General features: G+C 44.6%; 1 protein-coding gene across 3 annotated transcripts; it reads left to right on the forward strand.

The window, feature by feature from the left end:
- Positions 1–26,549, forward strand: Kif23 (kinesin family member 23). 3 transcript variants are annotated; one of them, XM_074062046.1, is made up of 23 exons: positions 1–157; positions 1,785–1,854; positions 2,817–2,945; positions 8,165–8,270; positions 8,594–8,730; positions 9,055–9,164; positions 9,567–9,737; positions 12,422–12,534; positions 12,678–12,799; positions 14,803–14,905; positions 15,817–15,896; positions 15,983–16,102; positions 16,234–16,360; positions 16,614–16,772; positions 17,523–17,680; positions 18,912–19,085; positions 19,296–19,475; positions 19,863–20,174; positions 23,274–23,504; positions 24,521–24,603; positions 24,733–24,814; positions 25,380–25,450; positions 25,963–26,549. In XM_074062046.1, exons 1-23 carry the CDS (start codon positions 147–149, stop codon positions 25,976–25,978), a joined length of 2,865 nt encoding a protein of 954 aa, XP_073918147.1. In that variant the 5' UTR covers positions 1–146; the 3' UTR covers positions 25,979–26,549. The 3 variants fall into 3 exon arrangements, with proteins under 3 accessions (XP_073918147.1, XP_020037776.2, XP_073918145.1); XM_020182187.2 differs by lacking the exon at positions 23,274–23,504 and having other exon boundaries at positions 20–157; XM_074062044.1 differs by lacking the exon at positions 19,863–20,174 and having other exon boundaries at positions 20–157.
- Positions 26,550–27,950: the final 1,401 nt, after the last annotated feature.

Genomic DNA, 27,950 nt, shown 5'->3' on the forward strand with positions numbered 1-27,950 from the left:
GCGTCGCCGCCGGGCTTTCCGGAGCTCGGCGCCTCACCCGGAATCGCAGCCGCGCGGCGCGTTCGTCCGTCCGTCGGTCCCCGCCAGCCCTGCGGGTGGAACCCGGCGTCCCGCGCGCGCGTGAGGCCAGCACCGAGCTAGCTGCCATGAAGCCAGCGTGAGTACCGGGCCCGGGTGGACGGGCCTCCGGGGCCCGGAAAGGTCCTCCCGAAGTGGGGGGGGGGGGTCTCCCGCCGTCACCCCGGGTCGCCGCCCCGGGCGGGGTCGGGGTTCGGGTCCTGAGGAGGGGGGGTCCCCCAGTCCCGGGCCGTGGCTGGCGGGCTCGGCGGTGGCGCGGTTCCCGTCCTCCGCCCCACGCCCACGTTCCTCCCTCTGTCCCCTCCGCGGTCCCTCGGTGCCACCTGCGGGACCCAGCATCACTCGGTGCGGTTCGCGTCCCGCCCGGCCCAAGGTCAAGGCCAAGGTCAAGGCCAAGGTCAAGGTCAGGTCTTCATCCGGGGATGTGTTTAGGGAGACGCCACAGAAACGCACTTGTGAAGTGTTCAGCTGGCCAGGGGACAAAGAGTGATGGGATGGAAAGCTGGCGGTGGGCGTCAAAATGTCTTCACTGCCCCTACTTAAGGGACAGAAGTGTGGGGCCACGATTTGTGTGGGAATAAGGGATAATAATAGTCTTGAGCTTTCGGGACCAGTGTTGTCCTGGAAAGTGCGGTGTTTTCCCAGCACAGGTGGTCACGACTATAATCCCAGCCTCTTGGGAGGCTGAGATCTGGGGGATCGGTTCCAGGACACCCCCCCCCATCTCCAAAATAACCAGAGCAAAATGGACTAGAGGTGTGGATCGAGTGGTGGAGCATCTGTGTTGCAAGCAAAGCCCTGAGTTCAAACCCCAGTCTCACAAGAAGAAAAAAAAAGATAATGCACAGATGGAGGCGTGGCTCAAGGGTGAAGCCCTTGCTTCCCATAACTGAGGCCCTCCTTCAGTCCCTGGCACTGCTGATAGCTCAGGCCTATAAATCCTAGCTACTTGGGGGTCTGAGATAGGGAGGATCAAGGTTGGAGGACAGCTCAGGCAAATAGTTAATGAGACTCCCATCTCCAAAGTAACCAGAGCAAAATGGACTGGAGGTGTGGATCAAGTGGTAGAGCATCTGTTTTGCAAGCACAAAGCCTTGAGTTCAAACCCCAGTCGTTACCCATCCACAAAACAAGTACAGTAAATACATAAATAAATAATTCCTCCTACCCCCCAGTGGTGGGGATGGAGCCCAGGGCCTTTGCTGTTAGGCAGGTTCTCTCCAACTGAACATGCAGCCCCCAGGCGTGCACCCTGAGAGAACACATTGCTCCCTGTGCCTTTCCATCATTTATTGAGGTGGACTGCTTCATATTCTGCCTTGGTAATGACCGTTAATACCCAGTGCTTGTGCACATACATAAATGTCCTTAGGATAGTGAGGTCAGTTACTCCTATATATTTCCAACTTGGAGTGACTGTAAAATTGTTGCTCAAGAAAGTATTCAAACCCATTTAGAATATAGAACTAATTAAAAACTACTGGGTGCATTTGGTACCATAAATGTATTCTAAACCAGATTTGAGTGACTTTTGGATTTCAGATACTACATTGTCCTAATGCAGTTGACTTGTTCAGGTTATTTGGAGTGTAGTGGTTTGGAACTGCTAAGGAATTAGGTTATAAGCCCTGGGAAGGCTGTCTTCATATGAATTATGTGGTTTTGTGTGCTTGTGTTGAACTGAAATGCTTTTTATTTACGACCAGGAGAGCTAAGACACCCAGGAAACTTCTGGTGAAGAAAGGCTCCCAGACTAACCTTAAAGACCCAGTTGGGGTAAGGCCTGCCTGTGGGTTTGTGAGTGTGTTTTTCTTCAGTCATCTGTCTTCCATGTGTGCTTGGCTTCAAGGGGAGGAAGAAGAGCTGTGGAGGTGGTGTCAAGGGACATCGAGCCAGCTAAGTTGAGTTACTAAGTTGTAGAAAACCGGTTTTAGCTGTGAAATCTTGTCTCTAGAGGATCGTTTAGTCAAGTAAAATGAAGCTCTTGTTTGTTGACTGAAACCTCCTATAACTATTTGTTTGAAAGTTAGATAACCTGAAATCTTCAGCCATACTCCCTATGGGGAGACATGGTGCACAGATAAGCGACCTCTCCCACCTGCAAGTGTACTTGGTGACATGTTTCCTGAGGAGAGCCCCAACTCCAAGTTTCATAAAGACTTCTTCAGAATTGCAAGTTTGTCACTAATTTCAGAATAAGAGAGTGTTGGTTTGCTCTGGGGTATTTTACGTACCCCACCCATTCCTACCCATTGCTCCTGGAGTGAGTCTCTGGGTCTGAGTTGAGGTGCCAGGTGCTGTGCACACAGCTGGGTATTTTGTCCTCCAGCCCCTCTACCTTAATTTACTTCTATGTTAAGTGTTAGGTTAAGCCAGCAAAGTTTTAATTAGCATCCAATTCCAAAGAATTCTAACAGATTTTATTTACCATTTAGAGAGATTTCTTTATACGAGTCATGCAACTTTATTATTTGTGCATAATATCACAGTGAAGAGAAGCCTTCAGATTTGACATTGTGCACATTCACTTTGACTTTATGCTCGTTTCAAGTCTTTTCTCATATCTAGTATATCTGTTTGCAGTTGACAGCTTTGAGTAGTTAATTTTGCTGATCATAACTCTATATAGCTCTCTTAAACTGAAAGGCCAAAATGTCTGTTGAATGAATGAATGGGAAACTTAAACAAAACATGAGGCCAAAAGTCAGTCTTCTTTCAGTGCTTTTCTCTTTTCCCAGGTATACTGTAGAGTGCGCCCACTGAGCTTTTCCGATCAGGAGTGCTGCATAGAAGTGATCAATAATACCACCGTGCAGCTGCACACTCCTGAGGGTTACAGACTCAACAGAAGTGGAGACTACAAGGAGGTAATTCCTACTGGAAACAAGCTGGCTTTAACTGATTTGTTGTTTCCTGAATGGCTCTTCCGTTCTTGAATTTGGCACCGTCCATGCGCCACCCCACTTTTTGGAGAGACTATTTCACTATGACCAACATATCTGAGGTGTTCTGCGTTTGGTTTGCTGGACTTAGAGGACCACTTTCCGGATTTTTTTATACTAGAGTTTGTTTTTTAGAGTGTATGTTACCTATAGTTTCATATACAGTAACATGATTGTGCTAGTTGGTTTTACATACACAGTTTCACTTGTGGAGGTTTAAATGACATTTAATGATAGGTATGGTGTGTTTATGAAGTCTTTTTTGTTTTTTTGGGACCGGGTTTTGCTGGCTAAGAACTCACCATGTAGCCCAGGTTGGCCTTTAACTTGAAATCCCCTTGTCAGCCTCCCAGGTGCTGGGATTATAGACTTGCACCACTATGTCCAGAAGGTGTTTTTTTATACTTTGTAAAATATTGAGCAAACTGAAAAGTGATGTGCACATGTAGTCTCAGCACTTGGGAGGCCAAGGCAGGAAGATTGAGTTTGAGTCTAGCCTGGGCTATATATAGAAAGACCCTGTCCCAAAATGTACATGTGTGTATGTTTGTGTACCTGAGAGATTGAGAGAGAGAGAGAGAAAATTCAGTCCAGCAAATGTTCTGCTAATCTAATGGCTGGAGGGTTGAAGGAGGTTTTCTTTCAATAAGTAAGGCATTGCCTTTATGGACTTTGTATGTAAATTGATCAGGTGGTAGACAGAATTCAGGCGTGCTGGAGGGTGAGGCCTCCGTGCAGAAGAGGACTGATTGAAGGGAAAGGTCGGCTTCTTCACTTTGTAGCTGCCACTCCCTGTGCAGTGAACTTGTCCTTCAGAAGACTGCCTGTGACCTTTGCTGCTGAGCTTCTGAGCGCCTCTTTGTTGTTATTGTCCCTATGCAGGCCCCTTCCTGGAGCTGTTCTTGTCTCCCCTCTAGCTCTCCCTGTTTTCTCTCACTGGTCTGCTTTTGCTGACTCCTCCTTGTCCAACTGTTAGGGTACCAGGCTGCCATCTCCTGAGAGGACAAAGGACACTCGAGACAAGGGAAGTCACAAGGCGAGGTTTATTTCTAGCCAGCTAGGTCCGAGCATCCGCCTGACGCAGCAGGTTTCGACAAGGACCCTGAGAGAAAAGTTTAAGCAGGTCTTATACTCTTTAAAGCATCAATCATCATCACATAGGAATTCCTCATGCCCCCGGGGTCACATTTTCCTGATCTTGCCCACATCCTGGTGGTGGGGTAATATTATTTATTGGGAATGGGGAAACACCAGAGGCTTACTTATCAGGTTACAAGGAATGCGTTCTCCCATAAATTAGGGCGAGTAGTGGAATAGAAACCTAAGGTTTAGATAAGAACAGCAGGGGAGTCCTGCTTTGGAAAGTTTATTTACAAGTGGAGACAAAGAAAGGCAGGAATGGGTGCTTATCTCTACATGGTGCCTTTCATCTCAGTCCCGAACTTTTGCATGGCTCTAATGAGCAATTCCTCACAACTCTGTCCGAGGTTACAGCTTTTAATTGACAGTTTACCATGTTTTACAACCCTATTTCAAGGCTATCTTCCTCTTCACGAGGTTACCCAAGGGTCATGCCGGTTATAGCTGATTTCTAGGCTAGGTGGGCTGCAAGTTAAAGTACCCCAACACAATCTCTAAATGCTGAGTTGGGTTATGCCCAGGACTCTTTGTACTTTCCTACAACTTTAAAGGTCACTTATAGGGGAAAGCTCTGGAGTTTTTATCTCCTGCTGAAACCTTTTCTCTACCTCTAACCTTGACCATCCAGCCACTTTCTTGACACATCTTTGCTGGGAGTCATGTAGGCATTTTGTTTTACATGTCCAAAAGGGAGTTTTAATTTTTCCCTTCTAAATAATTTCTTCTTATCTTTCCAAGTGGTGATACCATCACTGTCCAGTTGCTCAGGCCAGAAACCCGGAGTGTACTTTCCACCACCCTGTGCTCATATCCAGGTTATTCGTAGATGCTATCAGGTCTACTCCAAAGTGTATCTTGAAGCTATCCTTTCATCTCCATTGCTGTTGCCACTGGCATATTCTGAGACCAGGGCTTCTCAAGCTAGCTGTCGTGAGGGATGCACAGCAACAGACACCTGAGTGCGCCTTGTGCTAGATGGAACTAACTGTGGAGTTAGATGACAGACTGTTTTAAATCTGCTCAGTGAGATGAGCACATTGATCATAGGCTAGGATATTAGCAAAAGTTGTAAACGCTAGGTTGACTGGTGACAAGCAGCTGTCGGGCAGGCATTGGTGTGCCGACTGTGCCTTGTGTAGAGGGACAAGACTGCTGCGGCCATCTGGACCGTTTGCTTCTCCCCAGAATCATCACTGCTCATTTCCACAGAGCTGCCAGAATGATCTCAAAAAGTATGAATGAGATCTTATCTTTTCCTTGAAGTCTTCAAATGGGCAAAATCCTGCTCAACCTGCCTCCTGCTTATCTCTCCACCCTCATCTTTTAGTACTCATCCCATCTTTGGAGATCCTTGGATAAGCCAGAATCCTGCCTGACAGCACTGGCTTAGCCTGGACTTCTCTTTCCCTTGGATCTCAACATGGATGGTTCTTGATCCTTGGGTTGCAGCCTCTTCAGGGTGCCCAGTGTCCCCCATCAGAAACAGTACTACCTTCTCCTCTCCTGTTCTACATTGGTGTGCCTCCTTTGTAGTGCTTACGTCATCTGTCTGTTTACAGTCCGGTGTTGCTTGAAGATGAGGCTATATTGCCAGACACAGGTGGCTCACATCTGTAATCCTAGCTACTTGGGAGATTTGTGTTTCAAAGCCATCTGGGCAAATTTTTTGAAAGACCTTATCTCAAAAATGCCTAACACAAAAAATGGTTAGTGGAGTTGCCTAGCAAGTGTGAGGCCCTGAGTTCAAACCTCAATACTGCCCTCCCAAAAACAAATAAAGATGAGGATCCATCATGAGAAATGCATCATCGGGCAATTTTGTCATTGTGTGAACATCATAGATGGCCTGCTGTATGCCTGGGCATATAATAGCAACCCCTCCTTTGACGGGGGGAGTTGTTCTTGAGTGGGAGCCATCCATCTTTGGCACTGTCCCAAGTGCATCCTTTCCATTGCAAGAGTCTTTGTTCTGGTTGTGAATTAGATTGAAAACTTACACAAAGGTAAGAGTTAGCGTACCTGAGGGAGGTGTGTGGACTTTGACAAGTTATGCAATCTGATTCCTTAACTACAAAATGAGCATTCAGTCTTCCATGTCTGCACTCCCACATCCATTCAACTGGCCGTGGTTTGGCAGAATGCAGAAAAAAGATTGCATCTGTACTGAACAGGGACAGACTTTTTTCTTGTCACTGCTCCCTGAATGATGCAGCACAACTGTTGGCCTAGTGTTTACTTGTATTAGGTGTGTTAGTAACCTGGAGAGGACTTAGAGTAGATGGAGGAGGTGTGGGGCCGTGTGCAGATGTGTGCCATTTTATAGAAGGGACTTCTATCCTTGGGGGATCTGGACCCAACCTCAGATACAGAGGGACAGCTGTACTGACATCCAAGGTCATGAGAATGACATGATTCACTACTTAGGCAGTGCCAGCCTTTATTGTTGTTATGATATGTTCGTGTACTAATCTGTCCTGTCTCTTTTTGGTGAACAAAACTCATTTTTTAATTGCAAAGGGTTATGCTATTGATATTAAAATTACTTCAAATACCTTAGTATTGAAATTCAGGAAGCGTGCAGAAGCAATTGCAATGTCTACAAACCAAAAAGCTAGAACATAGAAATAATGTTCAGCCCCAGACAATTGGGGCTGATGTCAGCCCCAGACAATTAAGACGTTGTAATTTACATTAAAAATACATGTGCTTCATCCTGGCACCTGTAGTCCTAGCTACGCAGGATGCAGAGATCAGGAGGGTCACAGTTCGAAGCCAACCAGGCAAATAGTTTGAGAGACCCTATCTCAAGAATACTCAACAGAAAAAAGTGCTGGTGGAGTTGCTTAAGGTATAGCCCCTGAGTTCAACCCCCTCCACACACCAAAAAAAAATTAGGTGCTTTAATTAAACATTCTAGGAAGGAGTTTGGTAACAGTTTTGGTAATGTGATTCTACTTTACAATAATCATTTCTTGAAAAAATTTGGAAACTGAAGTATTCTTGCTTGCTCTTTTTTTTGGTGGTACTGGGATTTGAACTTGACGCCTTGTATTTCTTAGGCAGGTGTCCTACCATTTAAGCCACATCCCCAGCCCTTATTCTTGTTTTCTTAAAGGTCACAATTTATTTAAAGTTTATTTTATATAAGAACTCAAAAGATAGGATTGTATTTACAGTTCATTTTTGGTTTTAAAGTACCATATGTTAAAATACTTGGTATTATTTTACTATACTATATCAAGTGACACCTTTATAAAGACAAAATAGGAATCAGTAAAATAGCCTGGCATGGTGGTCCATATCTATAATCTCTGCCACTCAGAAGGCGTAGATTGGGAGGATCATGGTTCAAAGCCAGCCTGGTAAAACGTTAGTAAGACCACATCTCAACAACCAAGCAGAGCATTACTCCCAGCTATTCTGAAGGCATGGGTAGGAGGATCTTGGTCTGAGGTCAGCCCCAGGGAAAATGCTTGAGACCTGATCAAAAAATAACTAACACAGAGAAGGGCCGAGGGCCTGGCTCCAATTGTAGAGCACATGCCTAGCAAGCTTAAGGCCCTGAGATCAAAAACCCAGTTCTGCCAAAAGAAAGGAAGAAGGGAAGGAGGGAGGGAAAGAAGGAAGGAAGGGGGAAAAGAGGGATTTTCTCAAATCTATCACTATGACTTACTACAGTACTTTTTTTTGTTTGTTTGTTTTTTGTTTTTGCCTTAATTAAAGCATCAGTCTTAGTCTGAAGCATCACTGGGCTTTTCTACATTCTCTTCAGTCACCGGAACTGAAAATCTACCAGTTCGTAACTGATGTGATTTAAGTGTGGTGTGACTTGTTTGTAGGCTGCTTAGAGCTGAAGGGCTGTAGTTTAGAGACTGTTCACAGTCTTTCTTTGAGTGTCTTAATCTTGAATGTCCACACAGAAGCACTGTAAGCATAAAGAGACGTACTTCTAGCCTAGATGGAGTGGAATTCCATCTAAGTGCATTTTGTTTTTCTCTCCATAGACTCAGTACTCATTTAAGCAAGTCTTCGGCACTCACACCACCCAGAAGGAGCTCTTTGATGTTGTGGCCAGTCCCTTGGTAGACGACCTCATTCATGGCAAAAATGGTATGAGGCTTGGGGTTCAGTTGGCTTCTCCTTTTTTTGTCTTTATCTTCTGATAAGAGTTGCGATGTTTGCATATCTGGTTCATGTGTGGCACTGAATTCAGATTGAGTTTGCTAGAGCAGTGCTAAACCTGGTGTCTGAGCTGGTTAACTTCGTCATGCCTTGAGCGTGACCGGGCGTGCTCTGTGCATGTCTCCTTTCAGGGCAGCTTGTCGTGTGAGGTGTTTCAGTCTCCCCGGGACTGCTCACTTTCACACTGATGCACAATGAAAGAAGCATCACAGTGCAGGCTTTAAACTGTAGCTCACTGTTACTTGCTGTAGGTCTGCTTTTCACATACGGCGTAACAGGAAGTGGAAAAACTCACACGATGATCGGGTCTCCAGGGGAAGGAGGGCTGCTTCCTCGTTGTCTGAACATGATCTTTAACAGCATAGGGTCGTTTCAAGCTAAACGATACGTAAGTATCATCCATTTGTGTTGTGACTCTGTCTGCTGTAGACACAGGACTAAGACGCCTGGGGATGCGGTAGTGCTAAGGAAGAGCCAAAGCACTGGAGCCATTCTGCAGCTTCAGTATGTGTAAATGTGCTGGGTGTGGTGCTGCACGTCTGTAATCTCAGCGCTTGGGAGGCAGGAGGAATGTGAATTCCAGGCCACCCTGGGCTATACAGTGAGACCCAGTCTCAAAACAAAAAGTTTAAGATGCTTCTTTTTTCTTAGATATGTTTATTGTTTAAGTCAAATTTTAAGCAAAGTGGTCTGATTTTTGCTCCTACCTCAGGTTTTTAAATCTAATGATAGGAATAGTATGGATATACAGTGCGAGGTGGATGCCTTATTAGAACGTCAGAAGAGAGAAGCCGCACCTAACCCGAAGACCCCCTCTAGCAAGTGAGTGATCCTGTGTGTGGCACTGGCCCCAAGAGGTTCTGCCTTGGTTTCACAGGCCTGGGCATACTGACCTGGAAGCAGAGAAGTTGGTCTGACCAGCTGACTTTGGTGAGGTCAGAGTGGAGGCCTGTTCTTGGGGTGATGATTTGCTTAGGTGCTCTGGTTTTGAGCACATGGGGGTCACTGTTTGCAAAGGTGCCTCTGGGTGGGGAAAGGGTGTGAGAGCCTGGGCTGTGAATCTGGGAGACCATGGTTGTGTTGTCACCTTGAGTCTGAATAGAGCTGCTTTGTGCATTCCTGCTGTAATGGACAGTCGTTCATGAAATGTTTTTGTTACCACTTGGGACTGTTCACTTTCATATTGACTCACAATTGGTAAATTTTTTGGGTTTTGTTTTTTAGACGACAAGTAGATCCAGAGTTTGCAGATATGATTAACATACAAGAATTCTGCAAAGCAGAGGAAGTTGATGAAGATAGTGTCTATGGTGCATTTGTCTCTTACTTTGAAATCTATAATAATTACGTGTATGACCTGTTGGAGGAGGCGCCATTTGATCCTATAAAGCCCAAGTAAGTGATGAAGACAGCCCATTTAGCTGCTGACTTTACTCCACAAGCCTTGTTTCTTCAGCTGTATATGGGGATAATGCTTGCGTTTGTTTTCAGAGTGAAATGAGACAGCTTGTATATCATGTAGTCAGTGTTCAGAAAGTACTTTGTTATTAACTAGGTAGTAGCTGTATGAGGGAACCAGTAGGTTAAGGCATATAAGTAAGGAAAAGAGTGGCTTTAATATTCCCCTCAGAATGCTTTTAGGGGGTGGAGGAGATAGGGTCTCTCCATGTAGCCCAGGCTGGCCTCAAGCCCTCAATTGTCCTGCCCCTGCCTCAGCCTCCTGAGAGCTGGGATTATAGTTGCACCACTGCCTGGCTAGGAGACTACTTTTGAAAACTCTTGGCCCTGGGCTGTTTTGAGAAGGACCTTGATTAATTACCTAAGGACGTATCCCCATTGATGGGTGCTGGGGCTGCCTTTCAACCTGGCAGTGTTAGGAGCTTGTGCAACCTCCCTAGCCATCTGTGTCCCAGTGATCTCTTGGGACTGGGTCCTAAAGCTGCTGCTGTACAAGTAGTTCTCAGACCATCCATTGCTGGCTGGCATGAAGTGACACTGCACCGTCATTCTGCCAGAGGTAGGATGACTCTTTAGAACTCCCTGGGCCTCTTGCTGAGGCTGAGGACCACTTGCCACCTGGCATCACAAACGTGTCTGCACTTGTGCCAGAGTCAGTCCGATTAAGCCTGAGAACTGGACTACTGCTGTTAGGCTGATGCTTTTGTTGCTTAGCTAAGGGCTGGTCTTCCTTGACGTCGTCGAGGCCTCTCGGGACATGAATGCCACTGAAGAGACAGTTGGTTTTAGAAATCCTTTAGACCGAGTGAGAATGGTTGTCAGAATGAAAAATACATGAACTCCAGGAGGCCATACTTGAGAAAAATATTTTCGTGATCCTTAATCATATTTCCATGGAGGATCTTCAGACAGAGTCCTTGATAAAGGATTGGAAGGATTGGTAAAACGATTACAAACTTGCTAAGCAAACTACAGCTAAAAATATTAATTTTAGGAATTTATGTGAAGGAAGACTGCCCTTTTTAGCTTTTGCTCTCTTTAACCATTTCTCAAATAAATTCTATTTTTTTTTTGCGATATTGGGGTTTGAACTCAGGGCCTACAACTTGAGCCCCTCCATTAGCCCTTTTTTGTGTTGAGTATTCTCCAGATAGGGTCTCTGGAACTACTTGCCCGTTCTGGCTTAAACTGAGATCCTTCTAATCTCTGCCTCCTGAGTAGATAGGATTACAGGTGTGAGCCACAGGCTCTCGGCAAGAACTTCTAATTTTTTGAGAGAGGGTCTTGCTATGTATCTCATGCTAACCTTGTATTCTTGATCTTCCTGCCTCAGTCTCCTGAGTGCTGGGATTATAAATGTGCACAACCACACCCAGCTTCAAATGAGAACTTTACAAAGGGTTCTGGAGTCACCTGTTTGTCCTCTGTTGTTGGTATGAAAAAGGAAATACTTGGGGTTAGGTTATACAGAAATGGAAGGGAGTAAGGATCGTTAAGAGGCAGTTGGTTTTTTTTTTTTTTTTTTAAATCAGTTTCTCATTTGTTTCAAACTGTTAGCTGTGAGGATCCAATTCTGTTTGTATCCATTTTCCTAAACCTTTTTGATGTCATTTATCACCACCAGTTACTTTCATGCCTGCCTGTGTTCCAGGTTCTTGTTTGATTTGTCCTGTTGGAGATTGTTTTCATAGGGTCCTAGCTTGGTTTAGCTTAGTTGCAAAGGATAGCAGTGAGAGTACCCTGTGTGTCTATGACCTTCCTGAGCACCTTCCTGAAATTACAGGGTGGTTGTTTGGCACTGAATTCAGACTTAATTTGTCGGGATGCTGTTAGGCCTGCTTTTTTGAACTGTTGAGTCTTAGTGGTTTTTAGTGCAACGAAATCTTACAAGTGGAGGATTTTTAAGATGTGACTCACTGTGACTGTTGCAAGTCTAGACTGTGATGTTGTGAGATGGCCACTGTGGACCAGTAACGTCTCCCTTATTCCTTTGATCGGTGGAACAGTTGCAGCACCCCCATGAGGAGCACTGATTTTGTGTATGTAGATGCTGTTGGCTCTTTTTTAGAGAAAAGGGTGCAGTTGTACTAGTGGGCGGCATCTGTGCATGCTTGTACATAGGTTGTGTTTCATTGGCACTGGGCTGGCCACTACCTTTAAGCCCTCCTTGCCTTTGGGAAAAAGCTACCATTGACTATGCTGGTGGTGTCTTCCCCCTCAACATTCTCGAGAGATGAATCTGAACAGACGGTGCCCTCACCCACCACTGTAAACTGAAAACTTCTTGAATTTGTTTTCTGCCAGTGCTGTGGAGCTCAGAATCAGTTCTGTCTCCTGATCCTTTAAAAACAGGGAACGCTTACTTGTGCTGGCTGCCTGTGCGTGTGGCACTGCTGTGATGCTGCTGTGGCCTCTAGTCGCTGTGGGTGTCCCACTGCTTTGTCTGAAGACAGGAACGGCTCCTGTTGAATTGATCTTGACTGTGTGTCCTAACATTTCCCCTGGGTCTTAATGTCCCACTAAGGGACGGATGCCAGGTTGTCTGGCATTTGAGTCCTAGTCCTAAGTGATGATGTTAGCATCTCAGAGTTCAGGCAGCTCATCTCCTTTCTCTCCCGTAGACTTCCACAATCTAAAATGCTCCGAGAAGACAAGAACCACAACGTGTACGTGGCAGGATGCACAGAAGTAGAAGTGAAGTCTACTGAGGAGGCCTTTGAAGTTTTCTGGAGAGGTCAGAAGCAGAGCTGGAATAGGAAATATAAAATGGCAGTTTATGACCTGCGAGCGGCTTCCGTCATCCGACAGCCGCCATCCTTTCTGGCGTATCGGGAAGCAGGTACAATGGCATAATCAGCAGCTTCTCTGTCGTTGCAGGGCAGAAGAGGAGGCGCATTGCTAACACACACTTGAACCGTGAGTCCAGCCGTTCCCACAGCGTCTTCAACATTAAGCTGGCCCAGGCCCCCCTGGACGCAGATGGAGACAATGTCCTACAGGTCAGTTGCAGTGCTGCAGTCCTTTTGTGTTCTGACTCAGCCCTTCATTTTTGGAATCAGAGTTAGGTTGTGGAGCTGGCACTGCAGTAAAGATTGCTCTAGAATTGATGTGTGTGGCCAGGTGCTGTCAAACTGTGTCACTAGGAAGTATGGAAAGGGTTCACAGATCTTTAACATTTCTTACAGATAAGAATGGGTAGTTAATTTGTCATCTCTGATGACTGTTTTTGTCTGTGGAGCATTAGTAAATGAGCTTTAAGCGTCAGCAGCTTACTTTCCAGGGTATGTACAGTTCAGAAGGTGGCAATATTCAGAATTGCTCCTCCCTTGGCAGATGGGTCATTAGGGCCCCACCAGCTCACTGCTGCTTACGTCTGGACCTGTCATGCTATAGCACTTATATCAGCTATTAACAGTGCTTAGGTGTTAGTGTACATAATTTTTTTTTGGCAGTACTGGGGTTTGAACTCAGGTCCTTGCACTTGGTAGGCAGGTGCTCTACCACTTGAGTCACTCTGCCAGTCCATTCTCTGTTGATTATTTTTTAGATTGTTGCGTCACTTGAAGGCCAGGCTGGCCTGGAGAGCAACCTTCTATTTTTGCTTCCATACCTACCTTGTATGACAGGCACACACCACTGTCTCCAGCCATTGGTTGAGACGGGGTCTTGTGTACTTTTTCCTCTGGGCTGGCCTCTAACTGTGAGGCCAGAGATCTCTGCCTCCCAAGTAGCTAGTATTAGTCTTGGGCCACTATGTCTGGCTGAGTGTACATAATTTAATAGCTTTAGCTCTTAAAGTGTAATTATATTCAAACTGCATCATGAACTTGTGACATTGTGCAAGTTTATGGGTGGTGGAAGGAGACGGTTCTGAGGCCCACCAGGATTTGAATTCTTATTCCTACTTATTTACCAGCTGTCTGACCTAACTGTAATAGAACCACCTCACAGGATTGTGGGAAATCAATGAGGTAATGCGTATGAAGTTCTTAGTCCAGTAGGTGGCCTACAGTAAGTGCTCAGTAAATGTTAGCCGGGAAATGGTTATTAATCAACTTTCCATGTACACTTGATTTCCTTCAGATCACTTTATTTTTATTCATTTTTTGGCACTAGAGATTTGTATTACTTCTAGTGTTATACTATCAGGTAGGTACCTCTTGACCTTCTATTTTTTTTATGAAAATTATTTAGAATACTGTGAAATTATTGGGTGCTTTTTTCATGTGGGGCCTTGTTCTGCTAAGCAAGCACTCTCTAAGCTACTTCTCCAGCCCCAGGTTATTAAATCCCCAATTATAGAAAATTTTTATAGACCCACTTTTTATTCAGCAGATATTAATTGAGTTCCCTGTTCTGACGGAGCTTACAGTCTGATGTCTGGTTGGAGAAGGAAGCCCAGACAGTAGACAAGTGATCAGTTAACATGCACGCGTATGTGGTTTTTTTTTAATTTATTTAATTCTGAGACAAGATTACAGGCTGACCTCGAACTTACAGTTCTCCTGCCTCATGATTTATCATATGCTTTTAGCAGACTCTCCTAAAGGATGTATCCTTGCTGGGTTCCAGTGGCTCACTCCTATAATCCTAGCTATTCGGGAGGTAGAGATCAGGAGGATCACAGTTCAAAGCCAGTCTAGACAAATAGTTTGTGAGACCCTATCTCGAAAAAACCCGTCACAAAAAGGGCTGGTGGAGTGGCTCAAGGTGTAGGCCCTGAGTTCAAACCTCAGTAACACACACACACAGAAAAATGTATCCTATACCTTCCTGTGTATTTTGTATCTTGCAAATATTACATTCATTAAGACTCCATAACTTGGATTTTTGTTTGGTTTTATGTTATTTGAGACAGGATCTTCTGTGTATAGCCCAGGCTGGCTTGGAACTCTTGATCTTCCTGCCTCAGCCTCCTGAGTGCTGGGATTTCAGACATAAGCCACCACACATTGTAAACCATTTGTAACTTATTTTAGGCTTTTGGGTTTGTCCCTTTCAGGAGAAAGAACAAATCACAATAAGCCAGTTATCCTTGGTAGATCTTGCTGGAAGTGAAAGAACTAACCGCACCAAAGCTGAGGGCAACAGATTACGTGAAGCTGGTGAGTGAAGCTTTGTACTCACTTACTGCTACAACTTTCAAGAACTTGCAGTGCCAGTTTGTTACAGACTCATCAGTGGGTGGTTTAAGCATAATGGTCTTTAGTTTAGATAATTTAGACTAGTACTGAACTAGCATAACTAAAGAAATAGCATCGGCCATTAAAGTTAGCCTCTAAATCATCTGTTTGGGAGGCCAATGATGAAAGCATGGGGGTGTTAGCAACCTTAACCAAGGTTCCAAAATGAATGTGTTCTGGCACACTTTTCTAATCTGGTGAGAGGCCTGATTAATGACCAGACTTGCCTTGGCTGTGGCTCAGACAACCAAGTATGATTGGTCAGAAACAGCAAGGGTGCTGCCTAAGAATCCTTGTTGTGATGTGGAGCTTAGCTGGCACCTGAGGCACTTGAGGGATCATCTCAGACTCTTGACAGAGCCATGGAAGCCTGAAATGGTCATGTCTTAAAAGAGAAAACATTGTAATTTGAGGAAACCGAACACCTGTGTTGTGGGCGTATAGCCTGGTGGTAAAAGGGCGTGCTTAGCACATACCAGGCCCTTTGTTCAGTCCCCAGCACCAGAAAAAAAGAAATAAGAAAACGAATAAACATCTGCACCTAATGTCCTCCACAGAATTTAGGATGTGAAAGAAACCCTTTGAGGCATTAAATGCTGTGCTGTGTTCGGTGGAGAATCCTTTGGCTAGGGTCCCTGAAGGATGGCTATTCAGCTATTCAAAAATAACAGTATTGAAGAGACGCCCTGAGCCATGCATGGATGGCTGTTAAGTCGAGCTGTGAAACCTGTATGATTTCTAATAATTGTGAAGTTGACATGTGGCAGGTACACAGACACCCTTCAGCAGCTCTGCTGCTTCTTTGAACGTCTTCCCTGTTTATCTTCCTGTAGGTAACATTAACCAGTCACTGATGACGCTGAGAACGTGTATAGAAGTTCTGAGGGAAAACCAGATGTACGGCACTAACAAGGTGGGCTCAGCCTTCGCTCACTCGTGTGTCCCTTCCTCTGTGCAGTTTCTGCCTTATGTACTTAAAGCGTTTGGATGTCTTTTTAGATGGTTCCATATCGAGATTCAAAGTTAACCCATCTGTTCAAGAACTACTTTGACGGGGAAGGAAAAGTGCGAATGATCGTCTGTGTGAATCCGAAGGCCGAAGACTATGAAGAAAGCTTGGTAACTGTAACCCATTTACCCTGTGAAGTAGAGTTCCTCTGGGCAAAACAGCTGTGGGAATGTAGAGTTTTAAAATTGACACAGACTTGGATGTACTTATTTTTGGAAAACTCCATTGCTTTGTATTTTAGCAAGTCATGAGATTTGCGGAAGTAACCCAAGAAGTGGAAGTAGCCAGGCCAGTGGAGAAGGTGATCTGTGGTTTAACACCTGGCCGGCGGTACCGAAACCAGGCTCGAGGAGGCCCGACGGGAGATGGTAGGATTTGGTGCTATGTCACTGACCTGGTTGCTCTGATCTAATCAGAAAGAAGTCTCTTTCGTGTAAGAGAGCTAGTTATATCCATTCTCCAGAGTCAGTGCAAAGCACTGTGGCATGCTGTGCCTCCAGCTTTTAAGACTGTGACAAATGAGGAAGTTACACTGTTGATTGTTCTGGGCTTAATCACAGTGTCAGGCTTGTTTACGCTCTTGGTCTCATGCATAACTTTTATTTCTGTAATTCAATACAGAACCACTGGTCACTGAAGTGGTGTTGCAGAGTTTCCCGCCTTTGCCATCGTGTGAGATTTTGGATGTCAATGATGAGCAGACTCTTCCCCGGCTGATTGAAGCCTTGGAGAACCGATATCACTTACGACAGATTATGATCGAGGAGTTTAACAAGCAGTGTAAGGGCAAAACCAGCTGTGTGTTACCGTTTGCTGTCATTATAGCTTTGGAAACTGGAAGAGTGGCTCAGGAACAGCTATTTCGTCAAGATGTTTTTTTCCCCCACAGCAGTTTATGTTCTACGACAGTCAAACAAAAGAAAAAAGTGTGTATCCCACCTGCTTTTTTTTTGCTTATTTAAAATTAACAGTGATGGACACAGGGAGTAGTTCTTAGTTTCTTTGCCTACAGAATGGGGATTGTGACTATCCCTCCTTGGGAGGCTGGGAGGTGAGATGAGGTGTTAAAGGTCCTGTAGAGTAGTGGACAGCTGGTCCACAGGCAGTGCGCCAGGGTCTCAGCTCAGGTTCAGCCAATCGTAGATCTGGAGTTACTTGTGCTTTTGCACCTGTGAGCACAAGAGGAGGATCCTGTGGTGCACAATGAAAGACAGTGTTTTCTCATTATTGAACAGACGCTTCTACGAATGTCTCCTAGGTTTGATGATCAAACGCTGAAGCCTTTTTTTTTTTCTCCCTGGTGCTGGGGACCAAACTCAGGGCCTTGTAGTTGCTATGCAGATACTCTACCACTGAGCTAAATCTCTAGCCCCAGACTCCTGATTACTTTCCACGTTTGTTTTCTCCTTGTAGACTGATTGTCAGAGCTTTGCTGGGTAGCTGTGTTGTCTCCAGTGTCTGCTCTGAAAGCTGATTTCATTGGTTATTTTGAATCTGTAGTAAAACTTGGTCTGCATACTTTTGTTTCAGCTAATACTTTTAAAGCTTTGTTACAAGAATTTGATAATGCCATCTTAAATAAGGAAAACTACACTCAAGGAAAACTGAATGAAAAAGAAAAGTTGATCTCAGGACAGAAATTGGAAATAGAACGACTGGAAAAGAAAAACAAAACTTTAGAATATAAGGTTCGTTATGCTTTTATAATTGTGTGTGTGCTGCTCTTACACTACCTCACACTACAGTCGTGTACTGACCTCACACCTACCTCTTCATGCTGCCTAGTAACTTAGCACCAGGTTAGGTAGTTACTAACTGCATCCCACACCAGAGAACCAAGATGGGAGTGAAAGGCAAAGGGTGGAAAGGATAGTATAGTCTTTAATTTCAAGAGTTCGAGCTTAGCAATAAAAGAGGGTGCTCTCTAGCACAAACAATGGCCTTACTTGCTTTGCTTTCCCTTCACTCCCCTCCCCTTCCCTCTCCATCCTTCCTTTTTAAACACAGTCAAACTCATGCTCCTCCTGCCTTGGCCTTCCATCCAAGTCCTGGGATTCTAGGCATGTAACACCATGCCTGGCTAACTAGTAGTAGACTTTCTAGAAGACTGAGTTTAGCTTTGATGATACCTTGTTTTTGATTTATTTGAAATACATCCTCCATGGGCTTTTTTTAAAATTTTTTCCTGTGGAACTAGGGTTTGAACTCAGGGCCTGCACTTTGAGCCTCTCCACCAGTTTTGTTTTGTGAAGGGTTTTTTCAAAATAGGGTCTTGTGTGAACTATTTGCTTGGGCCTGGCTTCAAACTGCGATCCTCCTGATCTGTGCCTTCTGAGTAGTTAGGATTACAGGCGTGAGCCACCAGAACCCAGCTCCTGTGCGTTTTAAAAAAATAAAAAAACACATGAAATAATCAAATGAGATAGTACAAATGTTGGCATGATGCCTTGGGTATAACAGATACCGGGTGAATGGGTCTTCCTGTGAGGCAGAGGAAATGATGTTTTGGGGAGCATGGCAGCCCTGTGTAGTATGTTTTTTCTCTGATTCACACAGGCTTACTTGGGGGTTTGAGGCAGGGGAGGTGGAGGTGTGTGTTCACACGAGAGAGAAGCTGGCCTCAACCAGTGCAGCTTTCTCTATTCTGAAAGTAGCCTGAGAAACTATGTTTAGGCCATTAGTAACTTTAAGGAAGGAATTTTCATGTGAAGTCAGTCATAACTTCATCTTTCAGGGAAGAGCTTGTTCCAGAAGTTCTCCTTTCTGGGATGGAGGTGGGGAGTCAGAGGAAATTTTAGAGAAAAAAGTACTTTCTCTGTTATTTTTCTTTCCATCAATGTGTGTCCATGAACAAATTAAGAAAGATGAATTTATAATGTCTGCATAGCAAATATTGGCCATCACGGTCTCCCTCCCCAGATTGAGATTTTAGAGAAGACTACAACCATATATGAAGAGGACAAGCGTAACCTCCAGCAGGAGCTCGAGACCCAGAACCAGAAGCTCCAGCGGCAGTTTTCAGACAAGCGCAGGCTGGAAGCCAGGCTGCAAGGCATGGTGACAGAGACCAGCATGAAGTGGCAGAAAGAGTGTGTGAGTGTCGGGCCTGTCCTGCATGCTTCTCCTTCTCAAGTTGTAGTCACCTGAGTATTTGAATTCGTACTCATGGTGGGCTCTGCTGGTGTTCATTCATCTAGGAAGAACTGAAGAACTGTCACTTTTTGGAAATAAAGTGGGTAATTAATTTGGTGAATTGCATGGGATGACTGAATTGGACTGTAACCTGCCATTGCTAATCTGTAGGAGCGGCGTGTGGCAGCAACCCAGCTGGAGATGCAGAATAAACTCTGGGTCAAAGATGAGAAACTGAAACAGCTAAAGGCCATCGTTACCGAGCCCAAAGCCGAGAAGCCAGACAGACCCTCCCGGGAGCGGGACCGAGAAAAGGCCGCCCAGAGATCCGTGTCCCCAGCCCCTATGCCTGTGAGTTGTCTGCAGACGGGCAGTGGCTTAGTGCCAGGGAAACTCGCTCAGATTAGATGACTGTTTCTATTTTACTTTTATTTTGTTTAGTTTAGTGGTACTGGATTTGAACTCAGGGCTTTATGCTAGCTAAGCAGTTATTCTACCACTTGAGCCTCACCTCCGGCTCTTTCGTTACTGTTTCTGTGAATATCTTTTTTGGCTTGTTTTATATTTATTAACTTTTTATTTAAAAGTTTTTAAACCTAATGTAAACAAAAACTTTAGTACAAAAAAGTTTAGTAACTTTGTACAATGTTAAGTCTTCATGTGCTAAAATTGTAGATAAGTGATGAACTGTTTCTTGGTTTTCCAGTCTTGGTCATTAATTTTTCTCAATTTTTCTAGCTTTCTAGTAACTATCTTGCTCAGATTTCCAACGGCCAACAACTCATGAGCCAGCCGCAGCTACATAGGCGTTCTAACTCTTGCAGCAGCATTTCTGTAGCTTCCTGTGTTTCGGAATGGGAGCAGAAAATTCCTCCGTACAGCACACCTGTCACTGTCACCTCTATTGCAAGGCGTAGGCAGCAGGAGCCAGGACAAAGTAAAACTTGTGTCGTGTCAGACAGAAGGCGGGGCATGTGCTGGACTGAAGGCAGGGAGGTGGTTCCTGCCTCCAGAAGTGAGGTGCAAGTAGAAGAGGACCAGTGCTGCAGGGTTGGTGCCGGCGCTATGTTTGCTGAAGCGCGGGATGAGAGAGTTCATTGCCTTTGCCTTTTGTAACTTGGTCCCCAAAGTCCAATGGAAAGGTGGTTGGGTCAACAAGTCCAACTTTCTGTCAGTTTGAGAGCTTGAGTCACCCTGAAATTGGAGCCGAGTTCCTCACCTGAAAAAGCGCAAACACAGCAGGTAGCAGAGGTGATGGATGCTATGTGAGCTCAGGAGCACTTCCCACAGTGAACCTCTGCCTCCTCATGCGCTGGTGTGTGAGCAGACATGGGATATGAACCTGTGCCTTCTTAGTTCCCCTCACGTGTGCTGAGCTCACACTTGAGCAGGAGTGTGTGAGAGCACATGCTCAGATTTTTTTCTTTGGTTATCCTTCCCCAAATTTAATTGAAAGTTTTTTCTTAGTGCTTTTGAAAGAATCCTTTTAAAAGTCTCTCAAACTTTTATTTTGAAAAGTTTCAAACCCAAAGAGAAGTTGAAAGAATGGTATGGCGACTCCTCCCACCTAGTTTTTCCAGTTGTTATTTTATCTGAGCATTTTCCCCAAGTCTTGAAAGTCAGTTAGACTTTGTTACTTCTCCCTAAAGTTAAGACATTGTCCTACAGAACAGTCTTTATCATGTCCAAGGAAGTTAGTAGTAACTGGATAAATACCTGCCAACTTCCCCAGCTGCCCCAGTAGTGACTTTCAGTGTTGCCACAGTAAATGTGTTGCACGTTAAATTATGTTTTTTCAGTCTGTTTAGTACAAAATATGTTTTCCCCTTTTTGGTTTACATGATATGACTATTTTGAAGAGTCTAGATTAGTTTTGAAGCTGTGGATGTTTTTTGGGGTTTTTTGGTGGTACTGCTGGGGTTTGAACTCAGGTGCTGCACTGGTAGAGCCACACCTCCAGCCCCACAGATGCTTTTCATATCCCCAAAATTGTTTTTAACCTCAAATCCTTCATCTTAAGTCACAAGGATGTCTTAAATAAATTTGCTTCCATATTTTTCTTAAAGATCAGGATAAAGTTTCCTTTGAATCACCAAGTTAATGTTGATTTAAAAATTGGTAAAATCTTAACATAGAGTTGTTGAAAACAAATGAATCTCATAGTGCTTGCCTAAGATTCTCTTATGTAATTTAGGATGGAGACCAATGAGCCAGCTCAATGGGGTGGCCTGCGTTCTGATTACCTGGGTAGTGAGGGCACTTAGCAGGTAGTGATGGTTCTGAACTCTGATTCTGACTGCAGATTTTACCTGATGCCTTTTCAACAAACAAATCATGTGACTGGTCCTTCTGATTCACTCTAGTCAATCCCCTTATTTCATGAATGTTTAAGCTAAAACCATTCCAGGTCTGCTTATACCTGGCCAGCAGATATTTAAGAGGGTTTACTAGAGACTCTAAGTTCTCACTTGAAGTCATAATCTCTTTAGAAGTGCAGCAGGAAGGTTACCATGCAGTGGGTGGCAGCCGCGCATCCAGATTTGTGCAACAAACATTGTTAGGTAGACTAAATGTTATAACTTCAATGAGGGAACATTTTCAAATATTTGTCTCCTGAATGCTAGTAGATTGTCTAGGCTGTCACCTTTCCAAAGTTTGTCTCAGAACATATTACGCCAAGTGTGTTCAGGAAAATTCACTCTGCTAAAGACAGATGGTAAGAGCACAACATTCATGGAACCGTTTCCAGAGCGCAAGGTGTCCTCCCTGCGTGGGGCTCAGCGTCTCCATGGCAGATTTACTGACCGTGCTTGCTCTGTGAAGGTCTGCGTATCTCTTTTAACTTCAGAGGGAAACAATCTGTCCTCTACATGGGCGTTTTAAACTGGGACTTTTGTATTTGACCTGGCCTGTAGTAGATGCTTCCACTTGCTTCAGTTTTATAAAGAGAACGCTCACAAGAATGCTTCCAGCTACTAACTGTGTCATGTGTGACATAGCTGTTCTCAGGCTGAGTGTGCCAAGTTTAACTTTCCCAGGTGTACATGGCATTTGACTGGAAGCAAGAGGTGTTTATATAAGACAGAGACAGGTTTGGTACCCTATTCTGTACGATTCTTGGAACCGTTAGGGAATGTTTTAGGGAAAATTGGTTGGCATATTTTAGCCATTTATTGTCTTTGAATGTTTCATAAAGTCGATTTGAGATTTTAAAATGTTCATTGCAAGTGCTCAGAAGTATTTACACTGTTTTTAATCTCGTACATGGGAAACCTGTGTTCCTCAGTTTTGTTTTTTGGTTTTTTTTTTTTTTTTGAGGTACTGGGCTTGAACTCAGAGCCTTACACCTTGAGCACTCTGCCAGCCCTTTTTTATGAAGGGATTTTTCGAGATAGGGTCTTGCGAACTGTTTGCCCAGGCTGGCTTTGAACTGCAATCCTCCTGATTGATCTCTGCCTCCTGAGTAGCTGGGATGACAGGCGTGAGCCACCAGCGCTAGCTCCTCAGTACTTTTGTACTACACAGTTTAACATCTTTTATGCTGTGTATTGTCTGTCTTTGAATGCAGAACATGTCCCCTCTTGAGATGCCTAGGACACCTGTAGGGCTCTTAGTGTCCCCTCTTGAGATGCCTTGGACACCTGTAGAGCTCTCAGTGATTTCGTCTGCGCCTTTAACACAGTTGCTGAACTATAGGTTACCTTACCAAAGCAAGCATCATTACTGATTTCTTTTGCGTGTGTACGGTACTGGGGTTTGAACTCAGGGTCCCATGCTTACTAGGCAGGCGCTCTACCACGTTGAGCCACAACCCCAGCCTATAATTACTGGTTTTATATCAAGAATACAAAATAAATAATTCATCCTGAGCTACCAGCAGCACCGCTAGAACTTTCCCTCTCACCTTTCATTGAAAGGGAAGCTCCCAGGTAGAACAAAGGATGCGCAAGCTGCCGTTAAAAGATGCTTGTTGGTTCTGTGTGTAATTACAAAGAGAATGTTTAAATTACGTAAATAACATTTAGCTTTTGAAAAGATTGGTCTGATACTGTCAACTAACATAGCCAGACCTGCTGCACTTCTTCTGATAGATCTCTTAAATTAATCCTGGGCTGTGCTTGTCTCTTCGTTCTTCTCTCAACTGATCAGACTGCACCCCCAATCCGTGTCCGGCACCGACGGTCGCGCTCCGCTGGGGACAGATGGGTAGATCACAAGCCTGCCTCTAATGTGCAGACTGAAACAGTCATGCAGCCACACGTCCCGCACGCCATCACCGTGTCTGTTGCAAATGAAAAGGCTCTAGCTAAGTGTGAGAAGTACATGCTGACCCACCAGGAACTAGCTTCCGACGGGGAGATTGAGACTAAGCTGATTAAGGTATAAGATGTATTCAGCACCTGCGGAAGAAACAGTTACCTTGCTCCTGGTTCAGTGACACTTGGAGCCTAAACGCATGTCTAACGTAGTTTGTTTGTTTTTTTTTTTGTTGTTTTTGAAATAGGGCCTTTCAATTTTGGCTGTGAGCAGCCTGAACCTTGATTCCCCTACTTTTGCCTCAAATAGCTGGAATTACAGACACACACCACCACACCCAGGTTTTTTTGTTGAGGGTGCCCTAACTTTTTGTCTGGGCCGGCTTCAAACCAGGATCCTCCCTCTTTCTACCTTCTGAGTAGCTGGGATTACAGGTGTGCATCATCACATCCAGCCTTATAAATATTTGGTAGCAGAAAATTAAAATAGCCACTTAGGTTGTGAATCTGCTAAACTGGGATAAGTTTGCTTAAATAGGCTGAGATATTTTGGATTTCTTGGAATTCCAGACCCATGATATACTTTTTCTACTTTAAATGTAAACCTAGCCAAGTGTTGCTTGTAATCCCAGCACTCAGGTGGCTGAGGTGGGAGGATTGGGAGTTTGAAGCCAGCCTGAGTTACATAGTGAGATCCTGTTTCAAAAACCATGGAGAGCTACCTATCTGTCCCCCGCAAAATGAAACCTCAGCTGGGCATGGTGGCTTATGCTTTAATCCCAGCACTCGGGAGGATGAGGCAGCCTGAGCAACATGGAGAGAACTTAGCTTAAAACCAAAAACCCAAACTAAATGAAACAAGAGGAGCAGGTAGAAATGTGTACGTTTCTTGATCCTTAAATTACAGGTAGAACAATTTGGAATGCTACTTGTTACAGGTTTGGACTTTTGTTTAGTGAGGAGAAGGATGGACTCAAACGTCACAAGTATTTTGATTAGCACAGACTGCAGTCCCAGCACCATTTGGTTTGTGGGTGGAAGTTTGCCTAAGAGTCAGTTCTTGAGATGAATTTGAAATATATGTGTGTCTGTCATTTGGATGTGTCAAAGTGTAACAGTGGGCTTTTCTCTTGGCTTTAGGGTGATGTTTTTAAAACACGAGGTGGTGGACAGTCTGTTCAGTTCACTGATATTGAGACTTTAAAACAAGAATTACCAAATGGGTGAGTGCTGTCTCTGTAAGGGCTCCTTGTTCTCGTGAAGTGGATCACAGTTCTCATCGGGGGTGTAGATGAGTCCCTGCTCCTCACATTTCTCCTGTTCTTCCTTGCATTGTGTTTCCCCTTCTGCAGTAGTCGGAAACGAAGATCGGCCACGATGGTACCTGCCCAGCCTGATGGTACAGAGTCTGAATGGACTGATGTAGAAACAAGGGTAGGGGTAACATTAAGTATTTGCTTGCCAAAAATTAGGTGTGTTGTGCTTTCAGTTCCCTGGCAGTAGCTCTTTCTGCTCATTGAAGATGCTGAGGCAGGTTCTCAGCTGCCAGTGCAGCCTGGAGGCCTGTTGCTCACACACGTGTAGGGCGCTTGCATTGCTTTTGATCTTGTCTTACTCGAGAGGTCATCAGTTCAGAGCCCTTGTTTTCAGTGTCAGGGACAGGGCTCAGGAATGGAGCCCGAACGTGTCACTCAGGAGCAATGAGTAACAGCAGGCAGGTGGGAATCTTCTATAGGCAGCTCGCCAGTGTTGCCTCCTGAGCTTTACTCAAGGAGAGGCTCTAAGGAAGGAAGCGGGTGTAGGTCAGGAGGCCACACCTGGCCCTAGCCCTGGCTTCTCAAGAACTTTCCTTATCTAAAAGGAGAGAAGTTGCTTGGACGATCTCCAAAGACCCTTCTTGCTCCCAGTCTTGTGGCCTTGAATTGCACGTGTCTACTGAATTGAGAGCAGTGTTGCTTTCACCTAAACAAGTGTTTATGGACTTGTCCCTTTCCTCTAGTGTTCTGTGGCCGTGGAGATGAGAGCAGGATCTCAGCTGGGACCTGGATACCAGCACCATGCACAACCCAAGTGAGTACCGTGGCTGGGTTACCACCCCGCACTTCATTCTCAAGGGCAGATGTGGCCGGCCGCCTGGGACGCTGTGGCAGCTCTGTTGCGCTTCCGCCTTCTGAGGCTGAGCTGGGATTCATTCCTTCATTCTTCACTGGCCTCTCGGTCTTGATGTAGGAGCAAGTGTGAAAAGACTGGATGTCAGAGTTTGCAGTAGACAAGGAATCACACATCTCCTTTTCAGGAACCTGACCTCTTTTTCCACAGTTTAGTAAAACCCATTCTTTATAAATACCTGTCTCTACAACACTTTTAACTCTTGGATTCCTTAGGCAATTAGATACCTGCACAGGACAGGGTGGGAAGTCCTGTTGTCAACTGATCCTGCTATAGCGATTGCTTGCTTTCTCAGAAGGATTTGGGTTTCCCTATGATAAAAAAGCAATTCTCGAAGTTCTCCTAAAGACTCATTTGTCACAACTGTGTCACTAAATGCAGGACTTGATTTCAAATGCCAGTTTTTATTTTAGGCGCAAGAAGCCATGAACCGACAGTCCTGTATAGCAAAAGAGCGTCCCCTTCATGTGCATTTCTGCAAAACTTGCCAGAACAGTCTTCTGAGTCACCTTGCAGAAGTCCAGCTCTGCGTGACAGGACTGACCTCAGCTGCTTCATACAGTGGCCTAGAACAAAATGCTCCCCAGTTCCAAAGATAGCCAGGACCCGCACTTCTTGTGTCACATGTCTTGCCATATTTAATGTTAATAGCAGAGGAACCACCCCCCTTTTGTACTGCTCTATGAACTTTTTTTAAACAGTGCTTTTTTTGTATATTTCTTGTACACTTATAAACTAATTCAACCAAGTGTTTTGCTTGGGTAATTAAGGAAGAAAATATCTAGATCACACTTTTTTATTGTAACTTTTCCAGCTCTGGTTTTATAAGCAGAACAAACGCAGCTGTTGACTAGCTGCAAGAATGCACTTTACACATGCTTGACAATGCACAGTGACTGGCCAATGGGAAAACTGTTTGGGGATTTGGAATTTGGTATGTATATATTCATTTTCTGACATTTCCTGCAAAAAGAATTGAAATAAAAATCACTAAGAAATACAGAGTTGTGTGATGGTGGTCATTCACTCTGCCTACACTGTGCACCGAGCACTGTGCTCTGTTAACCTGGCATGTGTCATTTGTGGGATGAATGAGAAGAAAGCCCTGGAAAACTGAATACTTTGACATTAAATGGACAGTTCTGGCTATGTAGCTCAGGCTGGCCTCAAGCTCATGATCCTCGTGCTCCAGTTTCCCAAGTGCTGGGATTATAGGTGTATGCCACCACACGTGGCAAACGATCCCTTTTTATTTTGTATGATAGGTGTAATTTCTACATATAAAGTATGTTCCAGACACCTGAGTAAGCATCATGGCTTAGGAACAAGTTATAAAAAGTACTAGTGAAACTCACAAAGCATCCGTTCTGGCTTAGGTGAATACACATTTTTCTCATTAGATTTCAATCTCTTTTGGGCTGAGTTTATTTAAAATAATAGCTTAATCTGTTTTGCTAGTGAGACTGTGACATTAGTTCTGGCCAGAAGCAGATCCAAAAGGTGAAGGAAAAAGACAAGTGTACTTGTCATAGTTTGGCAGTAAACAGTGTCGTGTGTGGGCAAGCAGCGAAGGTTAAATCTTACCGAGTAGACACCACGGGCTTTAATTTGCCATTTTTAAAGTTATTTTTTAAGATATGGTCTTGCTAATGTAGCCCAAGCTGGCCTACAAATTCAATCCTTTTGCCTCAGCCTCCTGAGTGCTGGGATTACAGGCATGTGCCACCATGCCCAGTTTTAAAACATTTATTGTCATTGTGCTGGCTGGAGGTACATTGTGGCATTTACAAAGGTTCTTACAATATGTCAAATATGTCATACTTGAATTCATCTCCTCCACCATTCTCCTTTATCTCACACCCCTCGAAAACATTTTATTTTGTGGTACTGGGGTTTGAACTCAGAGCCTTCACCTTGAGCCACTCCACCAGCCCTATTTTTGTGAAGGGTTTTTCGAGATAGGGTCTCATGAACTATTTGCCTGGGCTGGCTTTGAACCATGATCCTCCTGATCTCCGCCTTCTGAGTAGCTGGGATTACAGGCGTAAGCCACCGGCACCGGCTGAAAACATTTTTGTAGGAGGTTCTCGCTGTGGTAAGGGACTGTGGGATAGTGGGATCTGCAGTAACTGTATGGAACCCTCTAAGCCCTTGTACGACAGCGGGCTGTGCATGTGCCATCCACGCTTTGCTGAAATGGTTCTCACCACACTGCTGCAGAAGAACCCGCACCCAGTAGAAAGATTACTTGTAACACCTGTAGGGTGAAGAAATAGACTGAGTTACTTGCTCAGTGACCCTCGCCTACCATCACAGCTCTCAACTTAACCATGCTGTTTGACCTTTCTAAAATAGCTTAACTAATTTCTTACATGATTGATCTTAGTTAAAATTCAGTGTC

This window comes from Castor canadensis, chromosome 19 (assembly GCF_047511655.1).
Source record: "Castor canadensis chromosome 19, mCasCan1.hap1v2, whole genome shotgun sequence".
Classification (NCBI taxonomy): domain Eukaryota; kingdom Metazoa; phylum Chordata; class Mammalia; order Rodentia; family Castoridae; genus Castor; species Castor canadensis.